This window comes from Hyperolius riggenbachi, chromosome 12 (assembly GCF_040937935.1).
Source record: "Hyperolius riggenbachi isolate aHypRig1 chromosome 12, aHypRig1.pri, whole genome shotgun sequence".
Taxonomy (NCBI): Eukaryota; Metazoa; Chordata; class Amphibia; order Anura; family Hyperoliidae; genus Hyperolius; species Hyperolius riggenbachi.
The window spans coordinates 157,249,408-157,275,571 of NC_090657.1; the positions used below are offsets into that span (position 1 = coordinate 157,249,408).

General features: G+C 55.5%; 1 protein-coding gene and 1 long non-coding RNA gene across 5 annotated transcripts in view; one reads left to right on the forward strand and one right to left on the reverse strand.

Annotated features, from left to right (window-relative positions):
- LOC137542444 (uncharacterized) overlaps positions 1-26,164 on the reverse strand; it is a 268,779-nt gene that overhangs the window by 156,175 nt on the left and 86,440 nt on the right. The gene's annotated exons all lie outside the window — the stretch shown is intronic.
- The window catches only part of HNF4A (hepatocyte nuclear factor 4 alpha), a 213,938-nt gene that overhangs the window by 122,680 nt on the left and 65,094 nt on the right, over positions 1-26,164 (forward strand). For 2 of the 3 annotated variants that reach the window (XR_011025429.1, XM_068264349.1), the window contains exon 1: positions 1,847-2,061. The exons of the other annotated variant lie outside the window; for it this stretch is intronic. Coding sequence is in view for 1 of the 2 variants with exons in the window: in XM_068264349.1 (XP_068120450.1) it covers positions 1,947-2,061 (115 nt within the window). In the remaining variant the exon portion in view is untranslated. Of the gene's footprint in view, positions 1-1,846; positions 2,062-26,164 lie in introns of those variants that run through there. 3 annotated transcript variants of the gene reach the window in all.

Genomic DNA, 26,164 nt, shown 5'->3' on the forward strand with positions numbered 1-26,164 from the left:
GACACACAGCAGCAGCCTGGACACTGAGCGATGCAGCAGCCTGGACACTGGGTGACACACAGCAGCAGGGACACTGGGTGACACGCAGCAGCAGCAGAGACACTGGGTGACACACAGCAGCAGCAGGGACACTGGGTGACACACAGCAGCAGCATGGACCCTGGGTGACACACAGCAGCAGCAGGGACACTGGGTGACACACAGCAGCAGCAGGGACACTGGGTGACACACAGCAGCAGCAGGGACACTGGGTGACACAGCAACAGCAGGGACAATGGGTGACACGCAGCAGCAGCAGGGACACTGGGTGACACGCAGCAGCAGCAGTGACACTGGGTGACACGCAGCAGCAGCAGAGACATTGGGTGACACACAGCAGCAGCAGGGACACTGGGTGACACACAGCAGCAGCAGCAGGGACACTGGGTGACACGCAGCATCAGCAGGGACATTGGGTGACAGGCAGCAGCAGCAGGAACACTGGGTGATACACAGCAGCAGCAGGGACACTGGGTGACACACAGCAGCAGCCTGGACACTAAGCGATGCAGCAGCCTGGACAATGGGTGACACACAGCAGCAGCAGGGACACTGGGTGACACACAGCAGCATAGGGACACTGGGTGACACAGCAGCAGCAGGGACACTGGGTGACACACAGCAGCAGGGACACTGGGTGACACACAGCAGCAGGGACACTGGGTGACACGCAGCAGCAGCAGGGACACTGGGTGACGCAGCAGCAGGGACACTGGATGACACACAGCAGCAGGGACACTGGGTGACACACAGCAGCAGCCTGGACACTGGGTGACACGCAGCAGGGACACTGGGTGTCACGCAGCAGCAGCAGAGACACTGGGTGACACACAGCAGCAGCAGGGACACTGGGTGACACACAGCAGCAGCAGGGACACTGGGTGACGCACAGCAGCAGCAGGGACACTGGGTGACGCAGCAGCAGGGACATTGGGCGACACACAGCAGCAGGGACACTGGGTGACACACAGCAGCAGGGACACTGGGTGACACGCAGCAGCAGCAGGGACACTGGGTGACACAGCAGCAGGGACACTGGGTGACACACAGCAGCAGGGACACTGGGTGACACACAGCAGCAGCCTGGACACTGGGTGACACGCAGCAGGGACAATGGGTGACACGCAGCAGCAGCAGCAGGGACACTGGGTGACACACAGCAGCAGCAGGGACACTGGTGTCACACAGCAGCAGCAGGGACACTGGGTGACACACAGCAGCAGCAGGGACACTGGGTGACACACAGCAGCAGCAGGGACACTGGGTGACACACAGCAGCAGCAGGGACACTGGGTGACACACAGCAGCAGCAGGGACACTGGGTGACACATAGCAGCAGCAGGGACACTGGGTAACGCAGCAGCAGGGACACTGGGTAATACACAGCAGCAGGGACACTGGGTGACACACAGCAGCAGCCTGGACATTGGGTGACACGGAGCAGCAGCAGGGACACTGGGTGACACGCAGCAGCAGCCTGGACACTGGGTGACATGCAGCAGCAGCAGGGACACTGGGTGACACACAGCAGCAGCAGGGACACTGGGTGACACACAGCAGCAGCAGGGACACTGGGTGACATACAGCAGCAGCAGGGACACTGGGTGACATACAGCAGCAGCAGGGATACTGGGTGACACAGCAGCAGCAGGGACACTGGGTGACACATCCCTGGAGTTATCTGCAGAGGAGGAGAGGCACTCTATAGCCAGAGGTTACACATTAACCTGCGCTCCACCCGCAGCTAGCTATAGGCGTCCCTCCTCTGCTGGTCTAACAGTGTGGTAGAAACTGGCTGCAGGGACTGGCTGGAGGGACAGGCTGCAGGGACTGGCTGGAGGGGACTGGTTGGAGTCAATGCCGGCCACACTCAGAGGCCAGTAACCTCGGGCTGAACGTCACTGAGGATGAGACTCTCTAAAGCTCTGATAGAGATGGAGATGGCTGACTACACAGAGGCTCTGGATCCCGCTTACACCACTCTGGAGTTTGAGAACATGCAAGTGCTTGCCATAGGCAGTGGTAAGTCCTGGCTGTGAGGAATGGCTGGACACTGGATATAAGGAAAGGCTGGACTCTGGCTGTGAGGAATGGCTAGACACTGGATATAAGGAATGGCAGAACACTGGATAAAAGGAATGGCTGGACACTGGCTATGGGTAATGGTTGGATGCTGACTGTGGATAATTGCAGGACACTGGATATAAGGAATGGCTGGACGTTGGCAAGGGGAATGGCTGTACACTAGCTATACGTAATGGCAAGCTGCTGGCTATGGGGAATGGCTGTACACTGGCTATGGGGAATGGCTGGGTGCTGGCTATGTGGAATGGCTGGGTGCTGGCTATGTGGAATGGCTGGATGCTGACTATGGGGAATGGCTGTACACTGGCTTTGGAGAATGGCTGGATGCTGCCTATGAGAAATGGCTGTGCACTGGCTTTGTGGAATGACTGGATGCTGGCTATGAGGAATGGCTGTACACTGACTATGGGGAATGGCTGGATGCTGGCTATGGGGATTGGCTGGATGCTGGCTATGGGGATTGGCTGGATGCTGGCTATGGGGATTGGCTGGATGCTGGCTATGGGGAATGGCTGGATGCTGGCTATGGGGAAATGCTGAATACTGGCTATGGTCAACGGCTGGATGCTGGCTATGGGGAATGGCTGGATGCTGGCTATGGGGAATGGCTGGATGCTGGCTATGGGGAATGGCTGGATGCTGGCTATGGTGATTGGCTGGATGCTGGCTATGGGGAATGGCTGGATGCTGGCTATGGGGAATGGCTGGATGCTGGCTATGGGGAATGGCTGGATGCTGGCTATGGGGAATGGCTGGATGCTGGCTATGGGGAATGGCTGGATGCTGGCTATAGGGAATGGCTGGATGCTGGCTATTGAGAATGGCTGGATGCTGGCTATGAGGGAAATGCTGGATACTGGCTATGTCGAATGGCTGTACACTGGCTATTGGGGAATGGCTGTACACTGGCTATTGGGGAATGGCTGTACACTGGCTATGGGGAATGGCTGGATGTTGACTATGGGGGATGGTTGGATGCTGGGTATGAGGAATGGATGGATGCTGGCTATGGGGAATGGCTGTACACTGACTATGTGGAATAGCTGGATGCTGGTTGTGGGGAATGGTTGTATGCTGGCTATGGGGCATGGCTGGAAGCTGGTTATGTGGAATGGCTAGATGCTGGCTATGGTGAATGGCTGCATAATGGCTATTGGGAATGGCTGGATGCTGGCTATGGGGAATGGCTGGATAATGGCTATGGGGAATGGCTGGATAATGGCTATGGGGAATGGCTGGATGATGGCTATGGGGAATGGCTGGATGATGGCTATGGGGAATGGCTGGATGATGGCTATGGGGAATGGCTGGATGCTGGTTATGTGGAATGGCTAGATGCTGGCTATGAGAAATGGCTGGATAATGGCTATAGGGAATGGCTGGATGCGGACTATGAGTAATGGCTGTATACTGACTATGTGGAAATGCTGGATGCTGGCTAGGGGGAATGGCTGGATGCTGGCTATTGAGAATGGCTGGATGCTGGTTACGGGGAAAGGCTGGATGCTGGCTAGGGTGAGTGGCTGGATGCTGGCTAAGGGGAATGGCTGGATGCTGAATATGGAAAATTGCTAGATGCAGGCTATAGGGAATGGCTAAACATTTGCTGTGGGGAATGGCTAGACACGGGGTGCTGGCTGCTGGGAATGGCTGTACACTGGCTATGGGAAATGGCTGCATGCTGCATATGAGGACTGGCTGGATGCTGGCTATGGGGAATGGCTGGATGCTGGCTATGAGGAATGGCTGGATGCTGGCTAAGGGGAATGGCTGGATGCTGACTAAGGGGAATGGCTGGATGCTGGCTAAGGGGAATGGCTGGATGCTGGCTAAGGGGAATGGCTGTATGCTGGCTATGGGGAATTGCTGTATGCTGGCTATGGGGAATGGCTGGATGCTGGCTATGAGAAATGGCTGGATGCTGGCTAGGTGTATTGGCTGGATGCTGTTTGTGGGGAATGGTTGTATGCTGGCTATGAGTAATGGCTGTACACTGACTATGTGGAAATGCTGGATGCTGGCTAGGGGGAATGGCTGGATGCTGGCTAGGGGAAATGGCTGGATGCTGGCTAGGGGGAATGGCTGGATGCTGGCTATGGGGAATGGCTTAATGCTGGCTATGGGGAATAGCTGGATGCTGGCTAGGGGGAATGGCTGGATGCTGGCTAGGGGGAATGGCTGTACGCTGACTATGTGGAATGGCTAGATGCTGGCTATGAGGAATGGCTGGATGCTGGCTATGGACAATGGCTGGATGCTGGCTATGGGGAATGGCTGGATGCTGGCTATGAGGAATGGCTGGATGCTGGCTATGGACAATGGCTGGATGCTGGCTAAGGGGAATGGCTGGATGCTGGCTATGGGGAATGGCTGTTTGCTGGCTATGGGGAATTGCTGTATGCTGGCTATGGGGAATGGCTGGATGCTGGCTATGAGGAATGGCTGGATGCTGGCTAGGTGTATTGGCTGGATGCTGTTTGTGGGGAATGGCTGTATGCTGGCTATGGGGAATTGCTGTATGCTGGCTATGGGGAATGGCTGGATGCCGGCTATGGGGAATGGCTGGATGCTGGCTATGGAGAATGGCTGTATGCTGGCTATGGGGAATGGCTGGATGCTGGCTATGTGGAATGGCTGGATGCTGGCTATGGGGAATGGCTAGATGCTGGCTATGTGGAATGGCTGGATGCTGGCTATGGGGAATGGTTAGATTTTGGCTATGGGGAATGGTTAGATTTTGGCTATGGGGAATGGCTGGATGCTGGCTATGGGGAATGGCTGGATGCTGGCTATGAGGAATGGCTGGATGCTGGCTAGGGGGAATCGCTGCATGCTGCATATAAGGACTGGCTGGATGCTGCCTATGGGGAATGGCTGGATGCTGGCTAATGGGAATGGCTGGATGCTGGCTAAGGGGATTGGCTGGATGCTGGCTATGGGGAATGGCTGGATGCTGGCTAGGGGGAATGGCTGCATGCTGCATATGAGGACTGGCTAGATGCTGGCTATGGGGAATGGCTGGATGCTGGCTATGGGGAATGGCTGGATCCTGGCTATGGGGAATGGCTGGATGCTGGCTATGAGGAATGGCTGGATGCTGGCTAAGGGGAGTGGTTGAATGCTGACTAAGGGGAATGGCTGGATGCTGAGTAAGGGGAATGGCTGGATGCTGGCTAAGGGGAATGGCTGGATGCTGGCTAAGGGGAATGGCTGGATGCTGGCTAAGGGGAATGGCTGGATGCTGGCTATGGGGAATGGCTGGATGCTGGCTATAAGGAATGGCTGGATGCTGGCTAAGGGGAATGACTGGATCCTGGCTATGGGGAATGGCTGGATGCTGGCTAGGGGGAATGGCTAGATGCTGGCTATGGGGAATTGCTGTATGCTGGCTATGGGGAATGGCTGGATGCTGGCTATGAGGAATGGCTGGATGCTGGCTAGGTGTATTGGCTGGATGCTTTTTGTGGGGAATGGTTGTATGCTGGCTATGAGTAATGGCTGTACACTGACTATGTGGAAATGCTGGATGCTGGCTAGGGGGAATGGCTGGATGCTGGCTAGGGGGAATGGCTGGTTGCTGGCTAGGGGGAATGGCTGGATGCTGGCTAGGGGGAAAGGCTGGATGCTGGCTAGGGGGAAAGGCTGGATGCTGCCTAGGGGGAATGGCTGGTTGCTAGCTAGGGGGAATGGCTGGATGCTGGCTATGGGGGAATGGCTTAATGTTGGCTAGGGGGAATGGCTGGATGCTGGCTATGAGGAATGGCTGGATGCTGGCTATGTGGAATGGCTGGATGCTGGCTATGGGGAATGGCTGGATGCTGGCTATGGGGAATGGCTGGATGCTGGCTATGGGGAATGGCTGGATGCTGGCTAGGGGGAATGGCTGGATGCTGGCTAGGGGGAAACGCTAGATGTTGGCTATGGGGAATGGCTGGATGCTGGCTAGGGGGAATGGCTGGATGCTGGCTAGGGGGAAAGGCTGGATGCTGCCTAGGGGGAAAGGCTGGATGCTGCCTAGGGGGAAAGGCTGGATGCTGGCTAGGGGGAAAGGCTGGATGCTGGCTATGGGGAATGGCTGGATGCTGGCTATGGGGAATGGCGTGATGCTGGCTATGGGGAATGGCTGGATGCTGGCTATGGGGAATGGCTGGATGCTGGCTATGTGGAATGGCTAGATGCTGGCTATAATAAAATGGCTAGGTGCTGGCTATGAGGAATGGCTAGATTTTGGCTATGGGGAATGGCTGGATGCTGGCTAGGGGGAATGGATGCATGCTGCATATGAGGACTGGCTGGATGCTGGCTATGGGGAATGGCTGGATGCTGGCTATGAGGAATGGCTGGATGCTGGCTATGGGGAATGGCTGGATGCTGGCTATGGGGAATGGCTGGATGCTGGCTATGGGGAATGGCTGGATGCTGGCTATGGGGAATGGCTGGATGCTGGCTATGGGGAATGGCTGGATGCTGGCTATGGGGAATGGCTGGATGCTGGCTAGGGGGAATGGCTGGATGCTGGCTATGGGGAATGGCTGGATGCTGGCTAGGGGGAAAGGCTAGATGTTGGCTATGGGGAATGGCTGGATGCTGGCTAGGGGGAATGGCTGGATGCTGGCTAGGGGGAAAGGCTGGATGCTGGCTAGGGGGAAAGGCTGGATGCTGCCTAGAGGGAAAGGCTGGATGCTGGCTAAGGGGAAAGGCTGGATGCTAGCTATGGGGAATGGCTGGATGCTGGCTATGGGGAATGGCTGGATGCTGGCTATGGGGAATGGCTGGATGCTGGCTATGGGGAATGGCTGGATGCTGGCTATGGGGAATGGCTAGATGCTGGCTATGTGGAATGGCTAGATGCTGGCTATGGGGAATGGCTGGATCCTGGCTATGGGGAATGGCTGGATGCTGGCTATGAGGAATGGCTGGATGCTGGCTAAGGGGAGTGGTTGAATGCTGACTAAGGGGAATGGCTGGATGCTGAGTAAGGGGAATGGCTGGATGCTGGCTAAGGGGAATGGCTGGATGCTGGCTATGGGGAATGGCTGGATGCTGGCTATAAGGAATGGCTGGATGCTGGCTAAGGGGAATGACTGGATCCTGGCTATGGGGAATGGCTGGATGCTGGCTAGGGGGAATGGCTAGATGCTGGCTATGGGGAATTGCTGTATGCTGGCTATGGGGAATGGCTGGATGCTGGCTATGAGGAATGGCTGGATGCTGGCTAGGTGTATTGGCTGGATGCTTTTTGTGGGGAATGGTTGTATGCTGGCTATGAGTAATGGCTGTACACTGACTATGTGGAAATGCTGGATGCTGGCTAGGGGGAATGGCTGGATGCTGGCTAGGGGGAATGGCTGGATGCTGGCTAGGGGGAATGGCTGGATGCTGGCTAGGGGGAAAGGCTGGATGCTGGCTAGGGGGAAAGGCTGGATGCTGCCTAGGGGGAATGGCTGGTTGCTAGCTAGGGGGAATGGCTGGATGCTGGCTATGGGGGAATGGCTTAATGTTGGCTAGGGGGAATGGCTGGATGCTGGCTATGAGGAATGGCTGGATGCTGGCTATGTGGAATGGCTGGATGCTGGCTATGGGGAATGGCTGGATGCTGGCTATGGGGAATGGCTGGATGCTGGCTATGGGGAATGGCTAGATGCTGGCTAGGGGGAATGGCTGGATGCTGGCTAGGGGGAAACGCTAGATGTTTGCTATGGGGAATGGCTGGATGCTGGCTAGGGGGAATGGCTGGATGCTGGCTAGGGGGAAAGGCTGGATGCTGCCTAGGGGGAAAGGCTGGATGCTGCCTAGGGGGAAAGGCTGGATGCTGGCTAGGGGGAACGGCTGGATGCTGGCTATGGGGAATGGCTGGATGCTGGCTATGGGGAATGGCTGGATGCTGGCTATGGGGAATGGCTGGATGCTGGCTATGGGGAATGGCTGGATGCTGGCTATGTGGAATGGCTAGATGCTGGCTATGGGAAATGGCTAGGTGCTGGCTATGAGGAATGGCTAGATTTTGGCTATGGGGAATGGCTGGATGCTGGCTAGGGGGAATGGATGCATGCTGCATATGAGGACTGGCTGGATGCTGGCTATGGGGAATGGCTGGATGCTGGCTATGAGGAATGGCTGGATGCTGGCTATGGGGAATGGCTGGATGCTGGCTATGGGGAATGGCTGGATGCTGGCTATGGGGAATGGCTGGATGCTGGCTATGGGGAATGGCTGGATGCTGGCTATGGGGAATGGCTGGATGCTGGCTAGGGGGAATGGCTGGATGCTGGCTATGGGGAATGGCTGGATGCTGGCTAGGGGGAAAGGCTAGATGTTGGCTATGGGGAATGGCTGGATGCTGGCTAGGGGGAATGGCTGGATGCTGGCTAGGGGGAAAGGCTGGATGCTGGCTAGGGGGAAAGGCTGGATGCTGCCTAGAGGGAAAGGCTGGATGCTGGCTAAGGGGAAAGGCTGGATGCTAGCTATGGGGAATGGCTGGATGCTGGCTATGGGGAATGGCTGGATGCTGGCTATGGGGAATGGCTGGATGCTGGCTATGGGGAATGGCTAGATGCTGGCTATGTGGAATGGCTAGATGCTGGCTATGGGGAATGGCTAGATGCTGGCTATGAGGAATGGCTAGATTTTGGCTATGGGGAATGGCTGGATGCTGGCTAGGGGGAATGGCTGCATGCTGCATATGAGGACTGGCTGGATGCTGGCTATGGGGAATGGCTGGATGCTGGCTATGGGGAATGGCTGGATGCTGGCTATGGGGAATGGCTGGATGCTGGCTAAGGGGAATGGCTGGATGCTAGCTAAGGGGAATGGCTGGATGCTGGCTAAGGGGAATGGCTGGATGCTGGCTAAGGGGAATGGTTGGATGCTGGCTATGTGGTATTGCTGTATGCTGGCTATGGGGAATGGCTGGATGCTGGCTATAAGGAATGGCTGGATGCTGGCTATAAGGAATGGCTGGATGCTGGCTAGGTGTATTGGCTGGATGCTTTTTGTGGGGAATGGTTGTACGCTGGCTATGAGTAATGGCTGTACACTGACTATGTGGAAATGCTGGATGCTGGCTAGGGGGAATGGCTGGATGCTGGCTAGGGGGAATGGCTGGATGCTGGCTAGGGGGAATGGCTGGTTGCTGGCTAGGGGGAATGGCTGGATGCTGGCTATGGGGGAATGGCTTAATGTTGGCTAGGGGGAATGGCTGGATGCTGGCTATGAGGAATGGCTGGATGCTGGCTATGGGGAATGGATAGATGCTGGCTATGGGCAATGGCTGTATGCTGGCTATGGGGAATGGCTGGATGCTGGCTATGGGTAATGGTTGGATGCTGACTGTGGATAATTGCAGGACACTGGATATAAGGAATGGCTGGACGTTGGCAAGGGGAATGGCTGTACACTAGCTATACGTAATGGCAAGCTGCTGGCTATGGGGAATGGCTGTACACTGGCTATGGGGAATGGCTGGGTGCTGGCTATGTGGAATGGCTGGGTGCTGGCTATGTGGAATGGCTGGATGCTGACTATGGGGAATGGCTGTACACTGGCTTTGGAGAATGGCTGGATGCTGCCTATGAGAAATGGCTGTGCACTGGCTTTGTGGAATGACTGGATGCTGGCTATGAGGAATGGCTGTACACTGACTATGGGGAATGGCTGGATGCTGGCTATGGGGATTGGCTGGATGCTGGCTATGGGGATTGGCTGGATGCTGGCTATGGGGATTGGCTGGATGCTGGCTATGGGGAATGGCTGGATGCTGGCTATGGGGAAATGCTGAATACTGGCTATGGTCAACGGCTGGATGCTGGCTATGGGGAATGGCTGGATGCTGGCTATGGGGAATGGCTGGATGCTGGCTATGGGGAATGGCTGGATGCTGGCTATGGTGATTGGCTGGATGCTGGCTATGGGGAATGGCTGGATGCTGGCTATGGGGAATGGCTGGATGCTGGCTATGGGGAATGGCTGGATGCTGGCTATGGGGAATGGCTGGATGCTGGCTATGGGGAATGGCTGGATGCTGGCTATAGGGAATGGCTGGATGCTGGCTATTGAGAATGGCTGGATGCTGGCTATGAGGGAAATGCTGGATACTGGCTATGTCGAATGGCTGTACACTGGCTATTGGGGAATGGCTGTACACTGGCTATTGGGGAATGGCTGTACACTGGCTATGGGGAATGGCTGGATGTTGACTATGGGGGATGGTTGGATGCTGGGTATGAGGAATGGATGGATGCTGGCTATGGGGAATGGCTGTACACTGACTATGTGGAATAGCTGGATGCTGGTTGTGGGGAATGGTTGTATGCTGGCTATGGGGCATGGCTGGAAGCTGGTTATGTGGAATGGCTAGATGCTGGCTATGGTGAATGGCTGCATAATGGCTATTGGGAATGGCTGGATGCTGGCTATGGGGAATGGCTGGATAATGGCTATGGGGAATGGCTGGATAATGGCTATGGGGAATGGCTGGATGATGGCTATGGGGAATGGCTGGATGATGGCTATGGGGAATGGCTGGATGATGGCTATGGGGAATGGCTGGATGCTGGTTATGTGGAATGGCTAGATGCTGGCTATGAGAAATGGCTGGATAATGGCTATAGGGAATGGCTGGATGCGGACTATGAGTAATGGCTGTATACTGACTATGTGGAAATGCTGGATGCTGGCTAGGGGGAATGGCTGGATGCTGGCTATTGAGAATGGCTGGATGCTGGTTACGGGGAAAGGCTGGATGCTGGCTAGGGTGAGTGGCTGGATGCTGGCTAAGGGGAATGGCTGGATGCTGAATATGGAAAATTGCTAGATGCAGGCTATAGGGAATGGCTAAACATTTGCTGTGGGGAATGGCTAGACACGGGGTGCTGGCTGCTGGGAATGGCTGTACACTGGCTATGGGAAATGGCTGCATGCTGCATATGAGGACTGGCTGGATGCTGGCTATGGGGAATGGCTGGATGCTGGCTATGAGGAATGGCTGGATGCTGGCTAAGGGGAATGGCTGGATGCTGACTAAGGGGAATGGCTGGATGCTGGCTAAGGGGAATGGCTGGATGCTGGCTAAGGGGAATGGCTGTATGCTGGCTATGGGGAATTGCTGTATGCTGGCTATGGGGAATGGCTGGATGCTGGCTATGAGAAATGGCTGGATGCTGGCTAGGTGTATTGGCTGGATGCTGTTTGTGGGGAATGGTTGTATGCTGGCTATGAGTAATGGCTGTACACTGACTATGTGGAAATGCTGGATGCTGGCTAGGGGGAATGGCTGGATGCTGGCTAGGGGAAATGGCTGGATGCTGGCTAGGGGGAATGGCTGGATGCTGGCTATGGGGAATGGCTTAATGCTGGCTATGGGGAATAGCTGGATGCTGGCTAGGGGGAATGGCTGGATGCTGGCTAGGGGGAATGGCTGTACGCTGACTATGTGGAATGGCTAGATGCTGGCTATGAGGAATGGCTGGATGCTGGCTATGGACAATGGCTGGATGCTGGCTATGGGGAATGGCTGGATGCTGGCTATGAGGAATGGCTGGATGCTGGCTATGGACAATGGCTGGATGCTGGCTAAGGGGAATGGCTGGATGCTGGCTATGGGGAATGGCTGTTTGCTGGCTATGGGGAATTGCTGTATGCTGGCTATGGGGAATGGCTGGATGCTGGCTATGAGGAATGGCTGGATGCTGGCTAGGTGTATTGGCTGGATGCTGTTTGTGGGGAATGGCTGTATGCTGGCTATGGGGAATTGCTGTATGCTGGCTATGGGGAATGGCTGGATGCCGGCTATGGGGAATGGCTGGATGCTGGCTATGGAGAATGGCTGTATGCTGGCTATGGGGAATGGCTGGATGCTGGCTATGTGGAATGGCTGGATGCTGGCTATGGGGAATGGCTAGATGCTGGCTATGTGGAATGGCTGGATGCTGGCTATGGGGAATGGTTAGATTTTGGCTATGGGGAATGGTTAGATTTTGGCTATGGGGAATGGCTGGATGCTGGCTATGGGGAATGGCTGGATGCTGGCTATGAGGAATGGCTGGATGCTGGCTAGGGGGAATCGCTGCATGCTGCATATAAGGACTGGCTGGATGCTGCCTATGGGGAATGGCTGGATGCTGGCTAATGGGAATGGCTGGATGCTGGCTAAGGGGATTGGCTGGATGCTGGCTATGGGGAATGGCTGGATGCTGGCTAGGGGGAATGGCTGCATGCTGCATATGAGGACTGGCTAGATGCTGGCTATGGGGAATGGCTGGATGCTGGCTATGGGGAATGGCTGGATCCTGGCTATGGGGAATGGCTGGATGCTGGCTATGAGGAATGGCTGGATGCTGGCTAAGGGGAGTGGTTGAATGCTGACTAAGGGGAATGGCTGGATGCTGAGTAAGGGGAATGGCTGGATGCTGGCTAAGGGGAATGGCTGGATGCTGGCTAAGGGGAATGGCTGGATGCTGGCTAAGGGGAATGGCTGGATGCTGGCTATGGGGAATGGCTGGATGCTGGCTATAAGGAATGGCTGGATGCTGGCTAAGGGGAATGACTGGATCCTGGCTATGGGGAATGGCTGGATGCTGGCTAGGGGGAATGGCTAGATGCTGGCTATGGGGAATTGCTGTATGCTGGCTATGGGGAATGGCTGGATGCTGGCTATGAGGAATGGCTGGATGCTGGCTAGGTGTATTGGCTGGATGCTTTTTGTGGGGAATGGTTGTATGCTGGCTATGAGTAATGGCTGTACACTGACTATGTGGAAATGCTGGATGCTGGCTAGGGGGAATGGCTGGATGCTGGCTAGGGGGAATGGCTGGTTGCTGGCTAGGGGGAATGGCTGGATGCTGGCTAGGGGGAAAGGCTGGATGCTGGCTAGGGGGAAAGGCTGGATGCTGCCTAGGGGGAATGGCTGGTTGCTAGCTAGGGGGAATGGCTGGATGCTGGCTATGGGGGAATGGCTTAATGTTGGCTAGGGGGAATGGCTGGATGCTGGCTATGAGGAATGGCTGGATGCTGGCTATGTGGAATGGCTGGATGCTGGCTATGGGGAATGGCTGGATGCTGGCTATGGGGAATGGCTGGATGCTGGCTATGGGGAATGGCTGGATGCTGGCTAGGGGGAATGGCTGGATGCTGGCTAGGGGGAAACGCTAGATGTTGGCTATGGGGAATGGCTGGATGCTGGCTAGGGGGAATGGCTGGATGCTGGCTAGGGGGAAAGGCTGGATGCTGCCTAGGGGGAAAGGCTGGATGCTGCCTAGGGGGAAAGGCTGGATGCTGGCTAGGGGGAAAGGCTGGATGCTGGCTATGGGGAATGGCTGGATGCTGGCTATGGGGAATGGCGTGATGCTGGCTATGGGGAATGGCTGGATGCTGGCTATGGGGAATGGCTGGATGCTGGCTATGTGGAATGGCTAGATGCTGGCTATGGGAAATGGCTAGGTGCTGGCTATGAGGAATGGCTAGATTTTGGCTATGGGGAATGGCTGGATGCTGGCTAGGGGGAATGGATGCATGCTGCATATGAGGACTGGCTGGATGCTGGCTATGGGGAATGGCTGGATGCTGGCTATGAGGAATGGCTGGATGCTGGCTATGGGGAATGGCTGGATGCTGGCTATGGGGAATGGCTGGATGCTGGCTATGGGGAATGGCTGGATGCTGGCTATGGGGAATGGCTGGATGCTGGCTATGGGGAATGGCTGGATGCTGGCTAGGGGGAATGGCTGGATGCTGGCTATGGGGAATGGCTGGATGCTGGCTAGGGGGAAAGGCTAGATGTTGGCTATGGGGAATGGCTGGATGCTGGCTAGGGGGAATGGCTGGATGCTGGCTAGGGGGAAAGGCTGGATGCTGGCTAGGGGGAAAGGCTGGATGCTGCCTAGAGGGAAAGGCTGGATGCTGGCTAAGGGGAAAGGCTGGATGCTAGCTATGGGGAATGGCTGGATGCTGGCTATGGGGAATGGCTGGATGCTGGCTATGGGGAATGGCTGGATGCTGGCTATGGGGAATGGCTGGATGCTGGCTATGGGGAATGGCTAGATGCTGGCTATGTGGAATGGCTAGATGCTGGCTATGGGGAATGGCTGGATCCTGGCTATGGGGAATGGCTGGATGCTGGCTATGAGGAATGGCTGGATGCTGGCTAAGGGGAGTGGTTGAATGCTGACTAAGGGGAATGGCTGGATGCTGAGTAAGGGGAATGGCTGGATGCTGGCTAAGGGGAATGGCTGGATGCTGGCTATGGGGAATGGCTGGATGCTGGCTATAAGGAATGGCTGGATGCTGGCTAAGGGGAATGACTGGATCCTGGCTATGGGGAATGGCTGGATGCTGGCTAGGGGGAATGGCTAGATGCTGGCTATGGGGAATTGCTGTATGCTGGCTATGGGGAATGGCTGGATGCTGGCTATGAGGAATGGCTGGATGCTGGCTAGGTGTATTGGCTGGATGCTTTTTGTGGGGAATGGTTGTATGCTGGCTATGAGTAATGGCTGTACACTGACTATGTGGAAATGCTGGATGCTGGCTAGGGGGAATGGCTGGATGCTGGCTAGGGGGAATGGCTGGATGCTGGCTAGGGGGAATGGCTGGATGCTGGCTAGGGGGAAAGGCTGGATGCTGGCTAGGGGGAAAGGCTGGATGCTGCCTAGGGGGAATGGCTGGTTGCTAGCTAGGGGGAATGGCTGGATGCTGGCTATGGGGGAATGGCTTAATGTTGGCTAGGGGGAATGGCTGGATGCTGGCTATGAGGAATGGCTGGATGCTGGCTATGTGGAATGGCTGGATGCTGGCTATGGGGAATGGCTGGATGCTGGCTATGGGGAATGGCTGGATGCTGGCTATGGGGAATGGCTAGATGCTGGCTAGGGGGAATGGCTGGATGCTGGCTAGGGGGAAACGCTAGATGTTTGCTATGGGGAATGGCTGGATGCTGGCTAGGGGGAATGGCTGGATGCTGGCTAGGGGGAAAGGCTGGATGCTGCCTAGGGGGAAAGGCTGGATGCTGCCTAGGGGGAAAGGCTGGATGCTGGCTAGGGGGAACGGCTGGATGCTGGCTATGGGGAATGGCTGGATGCTGGCTATGGGGAATGGCTGGATGCTGGCTATGGGGAATGGCTGGATGCTGGCTATGGGGAATGGCTGGATGCTGGCTATGTGGAATGGCTAGATGCTGGCTATGGGAAATGGCTAGGTGCTGGCTATGAGGAATGGCTAGATTTTGGCTATGGGGAATGGCTGGATGCTGGCTAGGGGGAATGGATGCATGCTGCATATGAGGACTGGCTGGATGCTGGCTATGGGGAATGGCTGGATGCTGGCTATGAGGAATGGCTGGATGCTGGCTATGGGGAATGGCTGGATGCTGGCTATGGGGAATGGCTGGATGCTGGCTATGGGGAATGGCTGGATGCTGGCTATGGGGAATGGCTGGATGCTGGCTATGGGGAATGGCTGGATGCTGGCTAGGGGGAATGGCTGGATGCTGGCTATGGGGAATGGCTGGATGCTGGCTAGGGGGAAAGGCTAGATGTTGGCTATGGGGAATGGCTGGATGCTGGCTAGGGGGAATGGCTGGATGCTGGCTAGGGGGAAAGGCTGGATGCTGGCTAGGGGGAAAGGCTGGATGCTGCCTAGAGGGAAAGGCTGGATGCTGGCTAAGGGGAAAGGCTGGATGCTAGCTATGGGGAATGGCTGGATGCTGGCTATGGGGAATGGCTGGATGCTGGCTATGGGGAATGGCTGGATGCTGGCTATGGGGAATGGCTAGATGCTGGCTATGTGGAATGGCTAGATGCTGGCTATGGGGAATGGCTAGATGCTGGCTATGAGGAATGGCTAGATTTTGGCTATGGGGAATGGCTGGATGCTGGCTAGGGGGAATGGCTGCATGCTGCATATGAGGACTGGCTGGATGCTGGCTATGGGGAATGGCTGGATGCTGGCTATGGGGAATGGCTGGATGCTGGCTATGGGGAATGGCTGGATGCTGGCTATGGGGAATGGCTGGATGCTGGCTAAGGGGAATGGCTGGATGCTAGCTAAGGGGAATGGCTGGATGCTGGCTAAGGGGAATGGCTGGATGCTGGCTAAGGGGAATGGTTGGATGCTGGCTATGTGGTATTGCTGTATGCTGGCTATGGGGAATGGCTGGATGCTGGCTATAAGGAATGGCTGGATGCTGGCTATAAGGAATGGCTGGATGCTGGCTAGGTGTATTGGCTGGATGCTTTTTGTGGGGAATGGTTGTACGCTGGCTATGAGTAATGGCTGTACACTGACTATGTGGAAATGCTGGATGCTGGCTAGGGGGAATGGCTGGATGCTGGCTAGGGGGAATGGCTGGATGCTGGCTAGGGGGAATGGCTGGTTGCTGGCTAGGGGGAATGGCTGGATGCTGGCTATGGGGGAATGGCTTAATGTTGGCTAGGGGGAATGGCTGGATGCTGGCTATGAGGAATGGCTGGATGCTGGCTATGGGGAATGGATAGATGCTGGCTATGGGCAATGGCTGTATGCTGGCTATGGGGAATGGCTGGATGCTGGCTATGGGGAATGGCTGGATGCTGGCTATGGGGAATGGCTGGATGCTGGCTATGGGGAATGGCTGGATGCTGGCTATGGGGAATTGCTGTATGCTGGCTATGGGGAATGGCTGGATGCTGGCTATGAGGAATGGCTGGATGCTGGCTAGGTGTATTGGCTGGATGCTGTTTGTGGGGAATGGTTGTATGCTGGCTATGAGTAATGGCTGTACACTGACTATGTGGAAATGCTGGATGCTGGCTAGGGGGAATGGCTGGATGCTGGCTAGAAGGAATGGCTGGATGCTGGCTAGGGGGAATGGCTGTACGCTGGCTATGAGGAATGGCTGGATGCTGGCTATGGAGAATGGCTGGATGCTGGCTATGGGGAATGGCTGGATGCTGGCTATGGAGAATGGCTGGATGCTGGCTATGGGGAATGGCTGGATGCTGGCTATGTGGAATGGCTAGATGCTGGCTACGGGGAATGGCTAGATGCTGGCTATGAGGAATGGCTAGATTTTGGCTATGGGGAATGGCTGGATGCTGGCTAGGGGGAATGGCTGCATGCTGCATATGAGGACTGGCTGGATGCTGGCTACGGGGAACGGCTGGAAGCTGGCTATGGGGAACGGCTGGAAGCTGGCTATGGGGAATGGCTGGATCCTGGCTATGGGGAATGGCTGGATGCTGGCTATGAGGAATGGCTGGATGCTGGCTAAGGGGAGTGGTTGGATGCTGACTAAGGGGAATGGCTGGATGCTGGCTTAGGGGAATGGCTGGATGCTGGCTAAGGGGAATGGCTGGATGCTGGCTAAGGGGAATGGCTGGATGCTGGCTATGTGGTATTGCTGTATGCTGGCTATGGGGAATGGCTGGATGCTGGCTATAAGGAATGGCTGGATGTTGGCTAGGTGTATTGGCTAGATGCTTTTTGTGGGGAATGGTTGTATGCTGGCTATGAGTAATGGCTGTACACTGACTATGTGGAAATGCTGGATGCTGGCTATGGGGAATGGCTAGATCCTGGCTAGGGGGAATGGCTGGATGCTGGCTATGGGGGAATGGCTTAATGTTGGCTAGGGGGAATGGCTGGATGCTGGCTATGAGGAATGGCTGGATGCTGGCTATGGGGAATGGCTGGATGCTGGCTAGGGGGAAAGACTAGATGTTGGCTATGGGGAATGGCTGGATGCTGGCTATGGGGAAAGGCTGGATGCTGGCTAGGGGGAAAGGCTGGATGCTAGCTATGGGGAATGGCTGGATGCTGGCTATGGGGAATGGCTGGATGCTGGCTATGGGGAATGGCTGGATGCTGGCTATGGGGAATGGCTAGATGCTGGCTATGTGGAATGGCTAGATGCTGGCTATGGGGAATGGCTAGATGCTGGCTATGAGGAATGGCTAGATTTTGGCTATGGGGAATGGCTGGATGCTGGCTAGGGGGAATGGCTGCATGCTGCATATGAGAACTGGCTGGATGCTGGCTATGGGGAATGGCTGGATGCTGGCTATGAGGAATGGCTGGATGCTGGCTATGGGGAATGGCTGGATGCTGGCTATGGGGAATGGCTGGATGCTGGCTATGGGGAATGGCTGGATGCTGGCTAGGTGGAATGGCTGGATGCTGGCTATGGGGAATGGCTGGATGCTGGCTATGGGGAATGGCTGGATGCTGGCTAGGTGGAATGGCTGGATGCTGGCTATGGGGAATGGCTGGATGCTGGCTAGGGGGAATGGCTGGATGCTGGCTAGGGGGAAAGGCTGGATGCTGGCTAGGGGGAAAGGCTGTATGCTGGCTAGGGGGAAAGGCTGGATGCTAGCTATGGGGAATGGCTGGATGCTGGCTATGGGGAATGCTAGATGCTGGCTATGGGGAATGGCTGGATGCTGCCTAGGGGGAAAGGCTGGATGCTGGCTATGGGGAATGGCTAGATGCTGGATATGGGGAATGGCTGGATGCTGGCTATGGGGAATGGCTAGATGCTGGCTATGTGGAATGGCTAGATGCTGGCTATGGGGAATGGCTAGATGCTGGCTATGAGGAATGGCTAGATTTTGGCTATGGGGAATGGCTGGATGCTGGCTAGGGGGAATGGCTGCATGCTGCATATGAGGACTGGCTGGATGCTGGCTATGGGGAATGGCTGGATGCTGGCTATGGGGAATGGCTGGATGCTGGCTATGGGGAATGGCTGGGTGCTGGCTATGGGGAATAGTTGGATGCTGTCTATGAGGAATGGCTGGATGCTGGCTAAAGGGAATGGTTGGATGCTGGCTAAGGGGAATGGCTGGATGCTGGCTAAGGGGAATGGCTGGATGCTGGCTAAGGGGAATGGCTGGATGCTGGCTATGTGGTATTGCTGTATGCTGGCTATGGGGAATGGCTGGATGCTGGCTATAAGGAATGGCTGGATGCTGGCTAGGTGTATTGGCTGGATGCTTTTTGTGGGGAATGGTTGTATGCTGGCTATGAGTAATGGCTGTACACTGACTATGTGGAAATGCTGGATGCTGGCTAGGGGGAATGGCTGGATGCTGGTTAGGGGGAATGGCTGGTTGCTGGCTAGGGGGAATGGCTGGATGCTGGCGTTGGGGGAATGGCTTAATGTTGGCTATGGGGGAATGGCTGGATGCTGGCTATGAGGAATGGCTGGATGCTGGCTATGGGGAATGGATGGATGCTGGCTATGGGCAATGGCTGTATGCTGGCTATGGGGAATGGCTGGATGCTGGTTATGGGGAATGGCTGGATGCTGGCTATGGGAAATGGCTGGATGCTGGCTAGGGGGAATGGCTGGATGCTGGCTAGGGGGAATGGCTGGATGCTGGCTAGGGGGAATGGCTGGATGCTGGCTAGGGGGAATGGCTGGATGCTGGCTATGGGGAATGGCTAGATGCTGGCTAGGGGGAAAGCCTGGATGCTGGCTAGGGGGAAAGGCTGGATGCTGGCTATGGGGAATGGCTGGATGCTGGCTATGGGGAATGGCTGGATGCTGGCTATGGGGAATGGCTGGATGCTGGCTACGGGGAAAGGCTGGATGCTGGCTACGGGGAATGGCTGGATGCTGGCTACGGGGAATGGCTGGATGCTGGCTAAAGGGGAATGGCTGGATGCTGGCTATGTGGAATGGCTGGATGCTTGGCTATAAGAAATGGCTTTACACTGACTGTGAAAATGCTGTATGCTGGCTATGGGGAATTGCTGTATGCTGGCTATGAGGAATGGCTGGATGCTGGCTAGGTGTATTGGCTGGATGCTGTTTGTGGGGAATGGCTGTACGCTGACTAGGGGGGAATGGCTGGATGCTGGCTAGGGAGAATGGCTGGATGCTGGCTAGGGGGAATGGCTTAATCCTGGCTAGGGGGAATGGCTGGATGCTGGCTAGGGGGAATGGCTGTACGCTGACTATGTGGAATGGCTGGATGCTGGCTATGTGGAATGGCTGTACGCTGACTATGTGGAATGGCTAGATGCTGGCTATGAGGAATGGCTGGATGCTGGTTATGGGGAAAGGCTAGATGTTGGCTATAGGGAATGGTTGGATGCTGGCTATAGGGAATGGCTGGATGCTGGCTATAGGGAATGGCTGGATGCTGGCTAGGGGGAATGGCTGGATGCTTGCTAGGGGGAAAGGCTGGATGCTGGCTAGGGGGAAAGGCTGGATGCTGGCTAGGGGGAAAGGCTGGATGCTGGCTAGGGGGAAAGGCTGGATGCTGGCTAGGGGGAAAGGCTGGATTCTGGCTATGGGGAATGGCTGGATGCTGGCTATGGGGAATGGCTGGATGCTGGCTATGGGGAATGGCTGGATGCTGGCTATGAGGAATGGCTGGATGCTGGCTATGAGGAATGGCTGGATGCTGGCTACAGGGAATGGCTGGATGCTGGTTATGGGGAATGGGTGGATGCTGGCTACGCGGAATGGCTGTACACTGACTATGTGGAATGGCTGGATGCTTGGCTATGAGTAATGGCTTTACACTGACTGTGAAAATGCTGTATGCTGGCTATGGGGAATTGCTGTATTCTGGCTAGGGGGAATGGCTGGTTGCTGGCTAGGGGGAATGGCTGGATGCTGGCTATGGGGGAATGGCTTAATGCTGGCTAGGGGGAATGGCTGGATGCTGGCTATGGGGGAATGGCTTAATGCTGGCTATGTGGAATGGCTGGATGCTGGCTATGGGGAATGGCTGGATGCTGGCTATGGAGAATGGCTGTACACTGACTATGTGGAATGGCTGGATGCTAGCTATGGGGAATGTCTGGATGCTGGCTATGGGCAATGGCTAGATGTTGGCTATGGGGAATGGCTAGATGTTGGCTATGGGGAATGGCTGGATGCTGGCTAGGGGGAATGGCTGGATGCTGGCTAGGGGGAAAGGCTGGATGCTGGCTATGGGGAAAGGCTGGATGCTGGCTAGGGGGAAAGGCTGGATGCTGGCTAGGGGGAATGGCTGGATGCTGGCTACAAGGAATGGCTGGATGCTGGTTACAGAGAATTGCTGGATGCTGACTATGTGGAATGGCTGGATGCTCGGCTATGAGGAATGGCTTTACACTGGCTAAGGGGAATGGCTGTACACTGACTGAAAATGCTGTATGCTGGCTATGGGGAATAGCTGTATGCTGGCTATGGAGAATTGCTGTATGCTGGCTATGGGGAATGGCTGGATGCTGGCTATTGGGAATGGCTGTATGCTGGCTATGGGGAATGGCTGGATGCTGGCTATGGGGAATGGCAAATCCTTGCTATGGGGAATGGCTGGATGCTGGCTAGGGGGAATGGCTGGATGCTGGCTATGGGGGAATGGCTGGATGCTGGCTAGGGGGAATGGCTGGATGCTGGCTATGAGGAATGGCTGGATGCTGGCTATGGGGAATGGCTAGATGCTGGCTATGGGGAATGGCTGGATGCTGGCTAGGGGGAATGGCTGGATGCTGGCTAGGGGGAATGGCTAGATGCTGGCTATGGGGAATGGCTAGATGCTGGCTATGGGGAATGGCTGGATGCTGACTATGAGTAATGGCTGGATGCTGACTATGTGGAATGGCTGGATGCTTGCTATGAGGAATGGCTTTACGCTGGCTAAGGGGAATGGCTTTACACTGGCTAAGGGGAATGGCTTTACACTGGCTAAGGGGAATGGCTTTACACTGGCTAAGGGGAATAGCTGTACACTGACTACGTGAAAATGTTGTATGCTGGCTATGGGGAGTGGCTGGATGCTAGCTATGAGGAATGGCTGGATGCTGGCTAGGGGGAATGGCTGGATGCTGGCTAGGGGGAATGGCTGGATGCTGGCTAGGGGGAATGGCTGGATGCTGGCTAGGGGGAATGGCTGGATGCTGGCTATGGGGAATGCTGGGTGCTGGCTATGGGGAATGGCTGGATGCTGGCTATGGGGAATGGCTGGATGCTGGCTATGGGGAATGGCTGGATGCTGGCTATGGGGAATGCTGGATGCTGGCTATGGGGAATGGCTGGATGCTGGCTATGGGGAATGGCTAGATGCTGGCTAGGGGGTAAGCCTGGATGCTGGCTAGGGGGAAAGGCTGGATGCTGGCTATGGGGAATGGCTGGATGCTGGCTATGGGGAATGGCTGGATGCTGGCTACGGGGAAAGGCTGGATGCTGGCTACGGGGAATGGCTGGATGCTGGCTACGGGGAATGGCTGGATGCTGGCTACGGGGAATGGCTGGATGCTGGCTACGGGGAATGGCTGGATGCTGGCTATGTGGAATGGCTGGATGCTTGGCTATAAGAAATGGCTTTACACTGACTGTGAAAATGCTGTATGCTGGCTATGGGGAATGGCTGTATGCTGGCTATGAGGAATGGCTGGATGCTGGCTAGGTGTATTGGCTGGATGCTGGCTAGGTGTATTGGCAGGATGCTGTTTGTGGGGAATGGCTGTACGCTGACTAGGGGGGAATGGCTGGATGCTGGCTAGGGAGAATGGCTGGATGCTGGCTAGGGGGAATGGCTTAATCCTGGCTAGGGGGAATGGCTGGATGCTGGCTAGGGGGAATGGCTGTACGCTGACTATGTGGAATGGCTGGATGCTGGCTATGTGGAATGGCTGTACGCTGACTATGTGGAATGGCTAGATGCTGGCTATGGGGAATGGCTGGATGCTGGTTATGGGGAAAGGCTAGATGTTGGCTATAGGGAATGGTTGGATGCTGGCTATAGGGAATGGCTGGATGCTGGCTATAGGGAATGGCTGGATGCTGGCTATAGGGAATGGCTGGATGCTTGCTAGGGGGAAAGGCTGGATGCTGGCTAGGGGGAAAGGCTGGATGCTGGCTAGGGGGAAAGGCTGGATGCTGGCTAGGGGGAAAGGCTGGATGCTGGCTAGGGGAAAAGGCTGGATTCTGGCTATGGGGAATGGCTGGATGCTGGCTATGGGGAATGGCTGGATGCTGGCTATGGGGAATGGCTGGATGCTGGCTATGGGGAATGGCTGGATGCTGGCTATGAGGAATGGCTGGATGCTGGCTACAGGGAATGGCTGGATGCTGGTTATGGGGAATGGGTGGATGCTGGCTACGCGGAATGGCTGTACACTGACTATGTGGAATGGCTGTACACTGACTATGTGGAATGGCTGGATGCTTGGCTATGAGGAATGGCTTTACACTGACTGTGAAAATGCTGTATGCTGGCTATGGGGAATTGCTGTATTCTGGCTAGGGGGAATGGCTGGTTGCTGGCTAGGGGGAATGGCTGGATGCTGGCTATGGGGGAATGGCTTAATGCTGGCTAGGGGGAATGGCTGGATGCTGGCTATGGGGGAATGGCTTAATGCTGGCTATGTGGAATGGCTGGATGCTGGCTATGGGGAATGGCTGGATGCTGGCTATGGAGAATGGCTGTACACTGACTATGTGGAATGGCTGGATGCTAGCTATGGGGAATGTCTGGATGCTGGCTATGGGCAATGGCTAGATGTTGGCTATGGGGAATGGCTAGATGTTGGCTATGGGGAATGGCTGGATGCTGGCTAGGGGGAATGGCTGGATGCTGGCTAGGGGGAAAGGCTGGATGCTGGCTATGGGGAAAGGCTGGATGCTGGCTAGGGGGAAAGGCTGGATGCTGGCTAGGGGGAATGGCTGGATGCTGGCTACAAGGAATGGCTGGATGCTGGTTACAGAGAATTGCTGGATGCTGACTATGTGGAATGGCTGGATGCTTGGCTATGAGGAATGGCTTTACACTGGCTAAGGGGAATGGCTGTACACTGACTGTGAAAATGCTGTATGCTGGCTATGGGGAATAGCTGTATGTTGGCTATGGAGAATTGCTGTATGCTGGCTATGGGGAATGGCTGGATGCTGGCTATTGGGAATGGCTGTATGCTGGCTATGGGGAATGGCTGGATGCTGGCTATGGGGAATGGCAAATCCTGGCTATGGGGAATGGCTGGATGCTGGCTAGGGGGAATGGCTGGATGCTGGCTATGGGGGAATGGCTGGATGCTGGCTAGGGGGAATGGCTGGATGCTGGCTATGAGGAATGGCTGGATGCTGGCTATGGGGAATGGCTAGATGCTGGCTATGGGGAATGGCTGGATGCTGGCTAGGGGGAATGGCTGGATGCTGGCTAGGGGGAATGGCTAGATGCTGGCTATGGGGAATGGCTAGATGCTGGCTATGGGGAATGGCTGGATGCTGACTATGAGTAATGGCTGGATGCTGACTATGTGGAATGGCTGGATGCTTGCTATGAGGAATGGCTTTACGCTGGCTAAGGGGAATGGCTTTACACTGGCTAAGGGGAATGGCTTTACACTGGCTAAGGGGAATGGCTTTACACTGGCTAAGGGGAATAGCTGTACACTGACTATGTGAAAATGTTGTATGCTGGCTATGGGGAGTGGCTGGATGCTAGCTATGAGGAATGGCTGGATGCTGGCTAGGGGGAATGGCTGGATGCTGGCTAGGGGGAATGGCTGGATGCTGGCTTGGGGGAATGGCTGGATGCTGGCTATGGGGAATGCTGGGTGCTGGCTATGGGGAATGGCTGGATGCTGGCTATGGGGAATGGCTGGATGCTGGCTATGGGGAATGGCTGGATGCTGGCTATGGGGAATGGCTGGATGCTGGCTATGGGGAATGGCTGGATGCTGGCTAGGGGGAATGGTTGGATGCTGGCTAGGGGGAATGGCTGGATGCTGGCTATGAGGAATGGCTGGATGCTGGCTATGAGGAATGGCTGGATGCTGGCTATGAGGAATGGCTGGATGCTGGCTATGGGGAATGGCTGGATGCTGGCTAAGGGGAATGGCTGGATGCTGGCTAAGGGGAATGGCTGGATGCTGGCTATGGGGAATGTCTGGATGCTGGCTATGGGGAATGTCTGGATGCTGGCTAGGGGGAATGGCTGGATGCTGGCTATGGGGAATGCTGGATGCTGGCTATGGGGAATGCTGGATGCTGGCTATGGGGAATGGCTGGATGCTGGCTATGGGGAATGGCTGGATGCCGGCTATGGGGAATGGCTGGATGCCGGCTATGGGGAATGGCTGGATGCCGGCTCGGGGGAATGGCTGGATGCTGGCTCGGGGGAATGGCTGGATGCCGGCTATGGGGAATGGCTGGATGCCGGCTATGGGGAATGGCTGGATGCCGGCTATGAGGATTGGCTGGATGCCGGCTATGATGAATGGCTGGATGCCGGCTATGGGGAATGGCTGGATGCCTGCTAGGGGGAATGGCTGGATGCTGGCTATGAGGAATGGCTGGATGCTGGCTAGGGGGAATGGCTGGATGCTGGCTAGGGGGAATGGATAGATGCTGGTTAGACTTCCTAGTGATCTGCATTAATATGTGATCAGCAATGAAAAATGCTAATGTCTGACCGTTTTAATTTTAAAAGAGTGTGCTCAATGTTCAGAATCACTATTTGTTTGGTATAGTAAACTAGCTGCAGCGTGTGTTGATCTCTGCGTCCTCCAGAATGTTCAGTATAAGCTGTTTGCTTGTACTAATAGTAAACTAGCTGCAATGTTTGCTGATCTCTGCTACCTCCAGTATGTACAGTATAAGCTTTTTACTCTGTGCCTGCACTGATAGAAAACTAGCTGCAGTGTGTGCTGATCTCTGCTGCCTCTAGTATGTACACTATAAGCTGGTACTCTGTGTCTGTACTGATAGTAAACTAGCTGCAGCGTGTGCTAATCTCTGCTGCCTCCAGTATGTACAGTGTAGGCTGTTACTCTGTGCCTGGACCGATAGTAAACTAGCTGCAGTGTGTGCTGATCTCTGTATGTACAGTATAAGCTGTTGCACTGTGCCTGTACTGACAGTAAACTAGCTGCAGTGTGTGCTTATATAACTTTAGAGGTAATTCAGTGGTGCAATAAAGCGGTTGGGGATCGCGCTGATATGCTGGATGTTTAGACATCAGGGTGCTCCTGTATAGTCATCAGAGTCTCGTCTGAGGTCATCCTCATCGGCCACTCAAGGTCAGCCTAATCCAGTGCATTGTGTCAGGGTAGGCTCAGGATAGGCAGAAAC